At 35.7% G+C, this 14,328-nt stretch overlaps 1 protein-coding gene across 2 annotated transcripts in view; it reads left to right on the forward strand.

Annotated features, from left to right (window-relative positions):
* The window catches only part of VAPA (VAMP associated protein A), a 39,547-nt gene extending 26,357 nt beyond the window's left edge, over positions 1–13,190 (forward strand). The window contains exons 5-7 of one of the 2 annotated variants that reach the window (XM_045793882.2): positions 4,222–4,356; positions 8,860–9,033; positions 12,430–13,190. In XM_045793882.2, coding sequence (XP_045649838.1) covers positions 4,222–4,356; positions 8,860–9,033; positions 12,430–12,588 — 468 coding nt within the window. In that variant the 3' untranslated portion in view covers positions 12,589–13,190. The remainder of the gene's footprint in view (positions 1–4,221; positions 4,357–8,859; positions 9,034–12,429) is intronic. The other variant, XM_045793883.2, reaches the window with a different exon arrangement.
* The last annotated feature ends 1,138 nt before the right edge of the window (positions 13,191–14,328 follow it).

Consider the following 14,328-nt stretch of genomic DNA (forward strand, 5'->3'; position numbering starts at 1 on the left):
ACACATCTGGATATTTTCTCACTTAGTGTTATGTCATCTTTTATAGTTCTTTAGTAAACATGGAGCTGTGACTGTCTTTCATCTGGACTTCTGTTATACTCTGTATAGCAGACAATTTGAGATTATAGTCTGCAAAGGGCTTACCCAAGTATTTGATATTGTTGATTCAGAGTAAAAAACCAAACCAGAAGTTGATGAAAATGATATGGCTACCATAGTTGCACCTAGCCATTTTTACCATAGAGGAGAGTAGCAGGTATACCTTCACGTAGGTATGGCACATAGTAATCCAAGAAAGCGGTTTTGGGTCTGCTAAAGGGCCTGAATAAATACTGAATGTAGTTGCTGGAGTTCCATACCATGGAGCATGAACAGAAATAGTTTGGCCCTCGAACCTTTTCAGAGCAGGTATCATTAATAATCCAAAGTCCGTTCAGTATAATTTCAGAGTACTCCAGAGACTGATTCTGAGCCTAGATGAACTAGCTACAGAATATATTTCTGCTAATTGAACTACTTGGGATTGTGGTATAGTTACTGCCTTATTAAATGGGAAGGAATAAAGATCATTTTTTAAAACATTTTCTTTGGAAGAACTTTAAACAGAGTAAGTACTGTGAACCCCTGTGAACCCATGACTGGCTTTAACGATGACCAGTTTATGGTTAATCTTATTTCATCTACCCCCCCTTTTGGTCTCACATATTGTTTTAAGGCAGATCCAGATGTAATATAATTTTATTTGGAATTGTTTTGGTATGTATTACTCAAAGATAAGAACTTTGAAAAAAGGAGAAAAGAATTTAATGACAATACTATCATTACCCTTTTTATTTTTTAATTTAATTTTATTTATATTCAGTTAACATACAGTGTATTAGTTTCAGAGATTCATCAGTTGTATATAACACCCAGTGCTCATTCCATCATGTGCCCTTTTTCATGCCCATTACCCAGTTACCCCATGTCTTCACCCTTCTCCCCTGTAGTTTGTTTCCTGTGGTTAAGAGTCTCTTTTCTTTTGTCTCCTCCCTCTCTGATTTCATCTTATTTTATTTTTCCCTTCCTCCCTCTATGCTCCTCTGTTTTGTTTCTTAAATTCCACAAGATGGGTGAGATTATATGATAATTATCTTTCTCTGATTGACTGATTTCGCTTAGCATATTACCCTCTAGTTCCATTCATGTCATTGCAAATGGCAAGATTTAATTACTTTTGAGTAATATTCCATTGTATATATATAACACATCATCTTTGTCCATTCATTCGATACACATCTGGGCTCTTTTGATAGTTTGGCTGTTGTGGACATTGCTGCTACAAACATTGGGGTGCAGGTGCCCCTTTGAATCACTAGGTTGGTATCCTTTAGATAAATACCTAGTAGTGCAGTTGCTGGGTTGTAGGGTAGCTCTGTTTTCAACTTTTTGAGGAACCTCCATACTGTTTTCCAGAATGGCTATACCAGCTTGCATTCCCACCAACAGTGTAGGAGGGTTCCCCTTTCTCCACTTCCTTGCCAACAAGCCTTTAAAAGCTTGTAATATCATTAATATCAAACTATTCAGACAGATTGAAATTTGTCTCCAAATGTCATTCAAAATTTTTATGCAATTTGTTTGAATTGAGATCAGAATAAAGTCCATGTACTGCTTATTGGATGATATGTTTTCTGAATCTCTTAATCCGTAGATTGCCTCTGTTTTTCTCTTGCAAATTTTATTAAAGAAGCTGGCTTTGTCCTATAGGCTTTTCCCTATAGAGTAGGTTTTGCTGATTACATTGTTGTGGTGTCATTTAACCTGTCTTGTTTTGGCATATTCTAAAATTGGATCTAGAGGTTTGATTAGGTTTTGATTTATTTTCATGGGGATGGGGGGAGAGGTAAGACCGCTTTGTAGGTGGTGATATATTCTCTCAATTTATAATGTTGGGTTTTTTTTTTTTTTTTTGTGAAGTTAGTGATCATTCGTGTGCGATGTGTGAGTGAGTGACTCTCAACAAGGGGTAATTTTGCCCTTGAGGGTACATTCGTCAATGTCTGGGGACATTTTTGGTTGTGACAACTAGGAGGGAGGGGTCCTAAAGGCATCTAATTGGTGAAGGCCAGGGCTACTGCTCAGCACTGGCAGTGTGTAAGACAATCCTCACAACAAAGAATTATCTGGCCCAAAACATCCGTACGGCCAAAATTGAGAAACTATAGTTTAGATTCATTAATTTATTTAGGGTTGCATAATGTTATTTTGTCATTCCAACTTCATTTTATTAGTTATAATATTTGTGTAGAGAGAAATTAGGCTCATGTTAACCACCCCATCCCACTCTCATTCCTGCTCCCAGGTCCTCCTCACCCATCTTGCCTCAAAAAAGAAGTAGATAGGTATTTAATTTAATTACATTAGGTAAGTGTATCTTACCTGTTGGAGGATCTGGATCTTCTTAGGTATGCGGTCAGTGTTTAGGCATTTACATGTTCTTAAGAATAGTGGAAAAAGATTGTTACTATTTTGTTGATCTCTTTTAAGTTTTTAGGACCTTGATACTGAATATATAAACAAATGATTGAAGTTATGTGGTTGTCTTTTAGGGTAAAAAAGATACCAGGTCTAGAAGTATAGTGGTTGAGTTCTTGTTTTTAAAATTTTTATAATTAAAAAAAAAACTTTTTTTTTTTTTTTTGGCAAAACAATTCTAACTTATTTTGAACCATCGTTAGAGTGGGCATCTTTTTGGGAAGTAATTCTTTGATTCTTATCATAGATGGAGTGACCTAGGATTCCAGGAACCCTCCCCCCCCTTTTTAAAATGGAGGTACCATTAATAATTATTCTAGTACAGCAAGCATTAACTAATACTGTTCTTAAGCATACTAAAATTTGTGGTCACCCTAGTCCTAGGGAATAGTAGGTCTTTGGATATATTTCGTAAATTAATGGCCCATAGAGTCTTCAGTTGAGTCGTATCCAGTGCTAGTAACAAGTGCCATTCAGCATGTTCCCTGGGTTGTTGATAGCTGGAGGGGGATAACACTAAAGTGTTGACTGCTTTATTTTTGCAAAGTTGGGTTCTTGGAATTACTAGCTCTTTTCAGTTATTTTCAACTCTGTCTTATGAGATCTAATGTCTATTTAGTGGTAGTGTTTTTTTTTTTTCAGGGTTGAATGTGGTTTTAATTAACTTGTTATTTTATGGTGTTTTATCACCTATTTAATTCTTTGTGTTCAATTAAAAAATTTTTTGGTTTATTTTGAGGCCTCCAATTCTACTTGAAATTTTCCAGATTTCTTAAATGTATTGCATTTCATTTATGCCCTCCATCCTAGCTTGTGTTAATGACATATTTTCTAGGAAAAAAATATCAATTTATCTTAAGACTGATGGGTTGTCAAGAACAAGGAATTTCAGTGGTCCTATGTATACAAAGACTTTTTATGATTAAATATACATTGTTTTGTGTTGAGCCAAGGAACAGATTGGGGACAGTGCATTATTAAGTGAGATGGAGTTCTCATAGTTGTATACATTGACCTGAATATCACTAAGTATTATTTCAAAGTGTGTATCAACATTTTGCTATCCTATTATTTTCACCTGTATTAAAGGAATTTGAGAAGATAGGAAGAGAACTGTGGAGATACTGATATAGTAGAATGTTATATGCATCTTTAAGTTTGTTTTTTGGTCCTGGGAGAGAGGTGTGTATGTGCATGTTGTGTGTTTGGGGGTGGGTGTTGTCGAGTACAGCAGAGTTTTATAAAATATTGTATTTTTTGAACCTTGAGGAAAAAATTCATTTAACTTAAAATTGTTCAGGTTGAGGATTACCAAAGATAAGAAAATATGAAGTGCTTATTTTTCAGATATTGACAGGCATTGATTAGCAACAGAAATTAAGAGCTGCAGAATTAGAAGGTGTTTATTTTAGGACAACATGGGGCGAGCATAAATTTAATAAGATTTGTACATTTAATTAGCATAATGCAAAATTGATCATAACTGATTTTGTTTGGGAAATAATATAAAAAGCTACAGAAACTTTTGTACTTTTTGCTTGACCATAGTTATTATTAGTGTTATATCTTATATATAATACATTTTTATAGAATAAAATGTGAATGTCTTAGAGCCTAATGATTTCTGTGTTAGTCATTCCCAGTACCATGCAGGAGAAATCAGTTTGATGTGAATCTGAGAATATGTTTCCCATGCCACCTCAGGGTATAACTGCACCAGGGACTGCTCCGGCTGTCACTTCAATGAGCAGCATCAACAACACAGTTCCAACAACTGGCAGTTATAATACGAAGAATGACCCCAGGGGACTCAATGTGTTCAAACAGGAGAAGCAGAAGGTTTGTTTTAGGGAGCTAACAGCCATAGGAGTTTACTAGTGTTACTGGTTACGTTAATGTAGTTACCTAGCACGTACATGGTATTACGAGTGTATTATATGAAATAGATAGAATCGAAATTTTCAGCTTTGTTTTAAAATACAGTAGAACCATAAATCACTTAAAAATCATGCACAGAAACTATTCTCTGTTCTAAAAAAGCAAATTGAGCACTTAATAAAATCTCAGTAGTGAGCAGAACAAATCTAAGTGTGAACATTGTTATGAAGTCGGTATAATTTTTTCTGTCATTGAGATTTTGGGAGCATTCTCTAAAAAAGGAGTTAGGAGCTTATTTGAATAGACTAGCAGGTATAGCAGTAAAGGTAGGAGCTGGCAAACATTGATCTCCAGGCAAGTATTTGTTCATATATATTAAAAAAGAAATGAAGTTATTATTTTATGTTCTGTTATCAAACACAAATAATGGTAACCCTTCTTTAACTGTCACTATTAGTTATTTACAGTGCCCCAGGGTAGGAGAATATGTGGTTAAAGCCTAAAGATCTTAGGTCATAGTTGAACTTGAGTGTGTGTGTGTGTGTGTGTACGTGTGTGTGTACGTACGTACGTACCTGTGTACTTAACATTTACTCAAGTAAGATGACAGGATGTCAGCAAGATAATGGTGACTTCTGGGTGGTGTAATGGTTGCTGTATGATTCCCTTTACCATTTTTTGCTTACTAGAAACTTCAGGAACCACACAGTTTGAACAGGTTGCTTATACTTTGATTTGGCTTTGCAGAGAATATGTGTATACTGAAGCTTAAATTTTGATCCTTTATCTAAATGTCTGATACTTTTTTGATTTTGTGATTTTAGTTTCTTGTTTCTGGGAATCGTGATTCTACAGAAACAGTAAATTGATTTTTTAGAGTAAAAATAAGTCTCCAGTAACCTTGTTTTTCAAATACTGTCTCTTCCCACGTTAAGGCCTTAATAATGCCTTTAACAATTTTATGCCATAGCCCTTAGTTTTAGTCATAATTCCCTTTATAGACATTAAAAAATTTTTTTTGAAGGTTTTATTTTTAAGTAATCACCCAATGTGGAGCTTGAACTGACAACCCTAAGATCAAGAGTAGTACGCTCCACTGACTGAGCCAGCCAGGTGCCCCCCCTTTCAAATTCATTTACATCCTTTACTCATAATAGTCATAGGAGTGTAGCCTCATATTCATGGTTCTTTAGCTCAAGGCTTGTCCTTCTCAAGGCTTTATTGCAAAAACCTGTTTTGCCTTATATTTTGCCTTGCCCCTTCTGTTTCCAATCCTTTGCTCTGTTTTTCTAATTACCCCCCATAGGAATAATTTAGAATATTGGAATTGAAATTTATAAAGGTTGTTAAAAAGGAATACAGAAGTAAGTTCAATTCATGGATGGAAAGGGATTATTGCAGATAGGCTAAATAATATAAAATAGTGGAAAATGTACAAGATGTGGCATATTTTCTTGTCTTAATTGATATCACGGCCTTGACCTTCCTGTTTATTCTAGTTGCAGTATTAAATATAATGTTAATATAATGTTACTATTATCAGTTTCCTAAGAGTCACAGCCTGTTGAATCCCTCTAGTTTGCTTGTTTCATGGTTCTCAGAACAACCAGTCTCCTCTTTCTGGACCAATCTGAAGCAACTCTCGAGGAATGAGCTGTTTTTCTGGAGCCAAACCTCAGTAATCGAGCTCCTGAATGGAAGTATATATTTACAGTCACAGTAGCCTTAGTGTTCCCATCAGGCTCTTCAGATGCTTAATACATGAATGACTCAGCTCCCTGCCTAACTCCCCCCTTTTAACCCCCAGTTAAGTTAGGTTATGTATGCTTATACTTTAAATATACACAAATAAATTAGATTTCATTGCATCTGCTGTGTATGTTGACTGGTTTGTAGGGGGCCTAAATAGTACTTGACAGAAGTGTACTCCAAGTAACTTGTCTCATGTCTTAGTTGACTCACTGTTGAAATGTGTTTTTAAACTTCACTATCTTTTGCATTCTGTCCTTTATGTTTATGCTCCACAAATTGCTTATGACATTTCTTTTCCTTTTTGTTATAAAGAATATAACATTAAGAAAAATTTCAGTGAAAAAGAAAAATCTAATTCTGTTAACCATAAGAAGATATTCGTTGACATGGTATTTAAAATCCCATAGAGTGGGAAGCTACCCATCGAATGTTTAAAAAGAGTGAGATGTTTAAGTAATTTTACTTAGGCACAGAATAGAATATTTAATGATGTATCGTTTAAAATGATAATTAAAAGATGTACATATAAATGGATAAAGATAAAAATGTTACGGTGTATGCTGATTTTATAACGTGCATATGAGAGAATATTGGAAGATAATACATAATAGTTGGGTTGATGAGATTGGTAGTTTCCTCTCCCTCTGATAATTCTAAATTTTCTGGAATTTCAAGAATTTATTTAAAAATAAAAAGCCAGTTGTGAAGAGTTTGATGATTCCTCATTTTAATTTTTTTCTCTTCATTTGTTGGCCTCATGTATCTCCTCTTTTTTTTTTTTTTTAAAGATTTTATTTATTTATTTGACAGAGAGAGACAGCCAGCGAGAGAGGGAACACAAGCAGGGGGAGTGGGAGAGGAAGAAGCAGGCTCCCAGTGGAGGAGCCTGATGTGGGGCTCGATCCCAGAACGCTGGGATCACTCCCTGAGCCGAAGGCAGACGCCCAACAACTGCGCCACCCAGGCGCCCCCTCCTCTTGATTTTTTAGTCAACTTTCTGGTTATGAGTATATGTTTTTTCCCAATTCTTAATCAGAACCTGAGGATTCCTTAGTTGCCATATTGTTGACTGTTGCTTTCATCTTTATAGAGGAAGGCAATGAGCTCTGCCCTCTTTTTCCAAATTTGGACTTGTTCTAGTTTGAAATTGGAGCACACTTGAAAAATCATTTTGAAATGAATTCTAATTATTAAGAAAAAGATTAAGAAAGAATATTGGTGGAGAACAAAATATATTTGAAACAGATTTTTACTAACAGAGCTGGAATTCGTCAGGACAGGGGAAGATAGGGTGAAGAACAAGAAAGCTAGCAGGAGGACAACTCAGAGAAATTGGAAGTAGGCTTCTTAAAAACCCTTCACAGCTGAGAAGCTTCTGAAGAAAAATGGAAAAATCTGAATGTTGATAGTAAAATATATAGTGGTGTACATTAGAACCTCATTATAACTATTAATTTTTACATGGGTATAGGCATAGTGATCAAATCACATTCCCTTCATAAGAGATATCAGTTTTGCCCCTTGAACTAACAGTTACTTACACTTAATATAAATTTGGGACCTGGGATGGTGTGGTAGATGTGTAACCTGTAATTAAATCTTATTGAGTATGTGGGATGACATAAAGTTGATTTTGGAAATGTTTTTGTTAGAAGTTTATATCTGAATAAAGCAGTTTTAAAAAAAACTAACATTAAATTTCTAGCAAGTAAAATTTTAGTTAAAGAGACGACTTGTACTAATACTGTTACAGTGTAGGTGATCGTGTAAATGACATTAAGGTAAAGGATGTTGAGGCACTTTGGACCACAGGCCGTGAGACATGTATTTAGGCACTGCTCTAGATATTTATCTATATTGGGTGAGTGTTGGTAAGAATTACAGCTTTAGGGCTCATAGTTTTAAAAGTATCTAGGTACTGCTGTGATTCCATATGGAATTTCATGTATTAAAGCAAACAGTGTTGGTAATGATTTGAAAGAATTATTTATGTTTGAGTTTAAGAACATGGAATTAACTCCCATACTTTCTCTCTCTCTCTTTTTAAAACCATGATATGTTTGTGTTCATTATCTCCCCTTCTAAGTTTATATCCTAGTTATTTTTTTCCATTAATAGAAGTTAGGTTTTCTTTTAAGTGTTTGTCTCAGGTAGTCTCATAATTTCATTGGAATTATTACTTTAATATCCCCCCTACCCACAGAATCTTATTTGAATTGCAGAATCAGAGCACTGAAAATGACCTTCATATTTGGATTTTGGTTGGCGTCAGTCATGCAGCATACTTTCATTGAATAACTACTCTTGGCCAAAGTGCTGGGTTTAGGGGTAAATGTAAAAAGAAATGACTCTTGCTCTCCCAGTCTTTGAAGTATTGTAGGAAAGAACGTCAAAAATACGTTATTATGGTATATAATAAGTGCTGTGGTAGAGGTAAGTGTGAAGGATTTGGGGAGTAGAGGAGGGAGTGGGCTGCTTATTTTGACTTCTCTTACTGCTGACCTTTATTGATTTAGTCCCACTAAAACTATTCACAGTTGACTGTAACCTTTGGTATTTTCAAAAAATTCTTATTAATGAAGTCATAACCTCAAAAATTTCCATTTAAATGATTTTTTGGAAAAGAAAGGTATGGAGTTTCAACTTGAATTTGTTTAAAATCTGTTAGGAGATTTGGTGAGTTAAAAAAGTGCCACTGTCTTTATAATACAGAATGATCTGGAACCTAGCAAAACTGTTCCACTGAATGCCTCTAAACAAGATGGACCCATGCCAAAACCACATAGTGTTTCACTCAACGATACTGAAACAAGGAAACTCATGGAAGAATGTAAAAGACTTCAGGGAGAAATGATGAAACTATCAGAAGAAAATCGACACCTGAGAGTAAGTTGTTTTTAAAAATAAGTTGATTTAAATGAAGGCATAAGATATGTGAATATTATTAGGACATGTTACCCACCAGTTTTTAAATTTATCCTTGGTCATTTCTTCTCATTTTCCCTAATTTGATTATGTCTTAGCCTTTGCTCCCCACTCTTGCCTCTGTAGTTTTACCAAGGCTTCTCATTGACTGCAAGTTCCTTTCCTAGTAGATGCCCTAGTTATCTGTGATCTGACCTATGGCATTGGCTAGCTTCCTCTCTTGTTTGTAACAGCCTTTACATTCTGTGCCCTAGTCATATGAATTGCCTGAAATGGTGCTGTCCCATATATAGTAGGGGGACATATGTGGCTGTTGAGTGAAATGTTGTTAGTTTGAAGTGAGATGTGTTGTGAGTATAAAACACTGATTGATTTCTTAGACTTAGTACAAAAAAACCTGTTTTTTTTATTATTACATATTGAAATAATATTTTGGTTATATTGGATTGAATTTTATTATTAAAATTAATTTTACCATTTTCTTTTTACCTTTTCAGTGTGCTATTAGAAACTTTAAAAGTACATAGGTGGCTCACATTTGAAGCTTATATTTATTTAGGACAGTGTTGGACTAGAGTATCCCGAGGAGGCCTCTCTATTAATGATCTTTTTTTTTTTTTTTTTTTTTTTTTTTTGCTTTAGCTTGAATTCTTTTCTGACTGGATAGCCCTGAAATCCCCTCCCTATCCTTACAAGCACATTATACATGCATGATTGTCTCTTGGTCCTTGGTTCTTGTCATCTTTTCAATATAAACTTTTCTAGGACTCTCTCCTGCCAGAAGAAAAGAAATATGGTTTTGGAATGCTATCTCCTTTATTTCCATGAAACCTCTATCCTGTTCATTGGAGGTCTTTCTCCCTCTAGTCGGTGGTAGTTCTTTGGGGGCAGGGACCTGTGCTCATTCATCTTTGCATTCATAGCACATGCATATAGTAGTCGTTCATATATTTGGATGAATAAATGGATGAATTGGTGAATGAGGACTAGTGGGTGTATCGATGATTTGCATTTGACAAGTAATTATTTTAAATTATCTTTAAATTGCCATCAGAGAATACAAAAATGTATGTAAGTAAAAGCTGAATTAAGGGACTTAATTTACATTTGATTCTTCCATCTGTTAAATGTATATCGGAACTACATACACTCTGAATCAAAGGCTCTGTATCTTGAATTGATCTGTGCTGAAATAATTGTCTATCTACTATTTCACAGTACCTCTCAGAAGCCCCCACCACCTCTTGGGATAGTGGAAAGATTATCTTCATTTCACACCTATATCCACACACCATAGATTTTTAAGGATGCTGTTTTTTTTACCTTTACTTTATCTGCCATGACTTCCACGGCACAGTTCTGTTCTTTGATGAAAGATGGGCTCCTTAGCATGCTCATTACATTTGTTCAAAAAGCCATTGTTTGTCTCTTGGCAGGAGGGGAGAAGTGGAAATGGTAGGAATGATAGAAGTAGGGCAGGGCTGAAAAATAGGAAGAGTGTGAACAGGGAGAAAGGTGAGATTTGGGTGCTGGTCTTTCCTTTTTATTTATTGGCTGATGTTTTGTAGGAGATGTTATTTGAAAAAATGTTCTGCTGTTTAAAACAAAAGAACCTTGAGGACCATTGGCTTATAGAATCAATTTCAGGCCCTTTATTGACATTTCATATGTAAGACCCATCTTAATTTGTTGGCAGATTAACTTTCTTGAACATGTCTGATCACTGTTCCTTTTTATTCCTCTAGTCCTGTGGTTCTTTTTTTTTTTTTTTTTTAAAGATTTTATTTATTTATTTGACAGAGAGAGAGACAGCCAGCAAGAGAGGGAACACAAGCAGGGGGGAGTGGGAGAGGAAGAAGCAGGCTCCTAGCAGAGGAGCCTGATGTGGGGCTTGATCCTGTAACGCCAGAATCACGCCCTGAGCCGAAAGCAGACGCTTAACCGCTGTGCCACCCAGGCACCCCTAGTCCTGTGGTTCTTAATCCAGGCTGTGCATCTGAATCTCCTAGTGAGCTTTTTAAAAATATAGGTCCTCCCCAGAACTAGTAAATCAGAATCACTAGGAAGATTGTTTAAAGTTCTTGATGGGATTGAGAATAATTTTTTCTTCATACAGGACTAATGAACATAAGACTATAAAAAACCCCAGCAACCCTCAGAAAATCCAGTAATTGCAAATAAAGGAGTATGACCTGAGGTGGACTCTTTCTTTCATTTGGCATTAGTAAAGCATACTAGAGGAATCAGTGTGAGAAAATAAAAAATGAGCTTGCACTAAGGAAGTAAAATTCTGCCCTGTCATTCATCTGGTTGGATGATGGACACAGATAAAGCCAGTTGCCTAGGTAACAGGTATCAGTATTTTTCCCAAGATCACACTGTGGCTGGTAAAGTGTCATAGCAACCTCCTATTTTGAGTGACTACTGCTTTCTTACTGAGAAACTTTGTCCCCTAAAATCATACTGTCAAAAGCTTTGCTGTGTGAAATCACACCAGTAAGAACCAAGCAGCCCACTCTTGTCTAGAGGATCTGAGTCACTTTGACACAGAAAAGCAGCCTCCCTTTCCAGTCAGGGGCATAGCCTCAAATGGGGGGTAGGGTAGGTTCTCCATACAACATCCCATGGCTGTTGTAGTTTGTTGTATCCACAGAAGCAGGATTTGGTGTCTCCTTTAAAGTCAAGACCCAGTGCTGACCCTTGTACACATGGACCTCCTGCTTTGAGCTTATCAAAACACTTGCTATATTTACATTTTATCCTGAAATTCTCCCTTACTCCAAATCCTGTAAAATTCCTGTCTTTTCCTTTGGCCAGATACTCCCTGTGCCTCTGCTGTGTGGGTGCCCTGGTTTCAGTGTGTCCCTAAACCTGTCAGACCACAGCTTTGGTCCTGGTGGTAACCAGTGTAAAAATACCATGGGCCACCACGGAAATAAGTGCATGCACAGAACTCTTCCTTACTTGTATTAATATATTTTAGTGGTGTTTTTTCCCTTCTATATAAATATAGCCGTATCTGATTTTTCACATTTTTAGGAGTATATTTTTTAGCTCTAGTTTTTAAAATCGAAATTATTGAGGTATAATTTGTATTCCATTAAGGCACCCGTTGTGAATGTACAATTCAGTCATTTTTAGTAAACTAATAGAATTGTGCAGCCATCACTAGACTCCAGTATTAGAATGTTTCCGTCACTCTAGAAAGTCTTCTTAATGCTGGTTAGCAGTTGATCCCTAGTCCCATTGCAGCCACATGCACACTGACCTGCTTACTGGCCGTAGATCTGTAGCTTGGCAGTTTTCCTGTATGCATATTTGTTTTTAAAAACCTCTTTGTGCATATATTTTTTTCAGGATGAAGGCTTAAGGCTCAGAAAGGTAGCACATTCGGATAAACCTGGATCAACCTCAGCTGCATCCTTCAGAGATAATGTCGCCAGTCCTCTTCCTTCCCTTCTTGTCGTAATTGCAGCCATTTTCATCGGGTTCTTTCTAGGGAAGTTCATCTTGTAGAGTGAAGCATGCAGAGTGCTATTTCTTTTTTTTTTTCTCTTGACCAGAAAAAGATTTGTTTACCTACCATTTCATTGGTAGTATGGCCCACGGTGACCATTTTTTTTTGTGTGTACAGCGTCATATAGGCTTTGCCTTTAATGATCTCTTACGGTTAGAAAACACAATAAAACAAACTGTTCGGCTCCTGGACAAATTGTATATTACCAGATCATCACTAGCAGATGTCAGTTGCACATTCAGTCCTTTATGAAATTCATAAATAAAGAATTGTTCTTTCTTTGTGGTTTTAATAAGAATTCAAGAATTGTTCAGAGTCTTGTAAATGTTATTTTAATAATCTCTTTAAATTTTATCTGTTGCTGTTACCTCTTGAAATATGATTTATTTAGATTGCTAATCCCAACTCATTCAGGAAATGCCAAGAGGTATTCTGTGGGGAAATGGTGCCTCTTACAGTGTAAATTTTCTCCTTTACCTTTGCTAATATCATGGCAGAATTTTTCTTATCCTTTGTGAGGCAGTTGTTGACTGAGTTTTTCATCCTTACAATCCTGTCCCATGGTATTTAACATAAAAAAAAAATAAAACTGTTAACAGATTCTTGCTCGATAGCTTGTTTGTGTGTCGTGTCATTAGGTGGGGATACCAGGGAGTCCACTGTATGGTAATTTGAAATTTTTGATGCATAATTCTATCTTGCATTGAAACCCTTTCAGATATTACAATATTTGTAGTTAAAAGTCCTCATTCTATTAAGGAAAGGGATTGATAAAATTTTAAGCTACTTTTGGTATTTTGGAAGATCACAGTCAGTTTGTCCTTAAGATAATACAAAATAAGGAAATCCCACGAAAATAAAAAGACTATGATTTTAGTCTGTTTATATGTATGCCTTGTGGCTCTGTTGCATTTGATTTACCCCATTCTTAACAGGTTCTTCTAGTGTCTTCTCAAGGAAGACTAATTCTCCTTGGTTCTAGTCAAGTGCTTTTCAGCCAGCTTAAGAACTCCTTTTATTTTAGAACATTTCATAAAAATAGTTTAAAAGTAGGTGTTTTTTATGTTCAATCTGACATTCAAAGTAAATTTCTATTACGGAAATTTGGAATTACTAAGCAAGTCTTGGGAATTTTCTTTGTGGAAAGTGACTTTATCCTTTGCAAATCTACCTATTAATGTGAAACACATTTTCAGTATAAATACGCATTTTAGGGTCTGATTCTTTCTTGCACTTAGTCTTATGTCTTCATTTATTTCACTTCTACTAGTGTAGAAAAGTTTGGAACCAGAGACAATATATTTAGTTTTCCTACTGAGTGCAGTCCAATACAAGAGACTCTTGATTCCTGAAAATAGGTGTTAGTTTTGTAAAAGATGCACTTCTTTCTGAAAGGGAAACTAGACTTTGGGACTTGATGCGGTGCAGTGAAGTGTGTTAGGCCCAGGTCTCTGTATACATTTTTTAAAAGAGTGAAATGTTCCTAAAGTATTTTGGTTGCCTTTTCATTTTGAGTATGTTTTGAATTTGTCAGGCTACATGTAGTATGTTGTGTCATTGTGCTCTATGGTATCTTTTATAAAACCTCTTGCTTGTGTGCAAAAGTTACTAAAAGCAAACAAGTAATGCCTGTCCATTACTAGCATGCTACTACAGGTAATGTTTCCACTGTTCCAACGCTTTACAGTCATTGTAAAATTTCCCCCCCTTTCTGATAACTGGAAAAGCATGCGGAAAAA

The sequence above is a fragment of the Ursus americanus genome, chromosome 19, assembly GCF_024610735.1.
Source record: "Ursus americanus isolate L20-20 chromosome 19, mUrsAme1.1.p, whole genome shotgun sequence".
NCBI lineage: Eukaryota > Metazoa > Chordata > Mammalia > Carnivora > Ursidae > Ursus > Ursus americanus.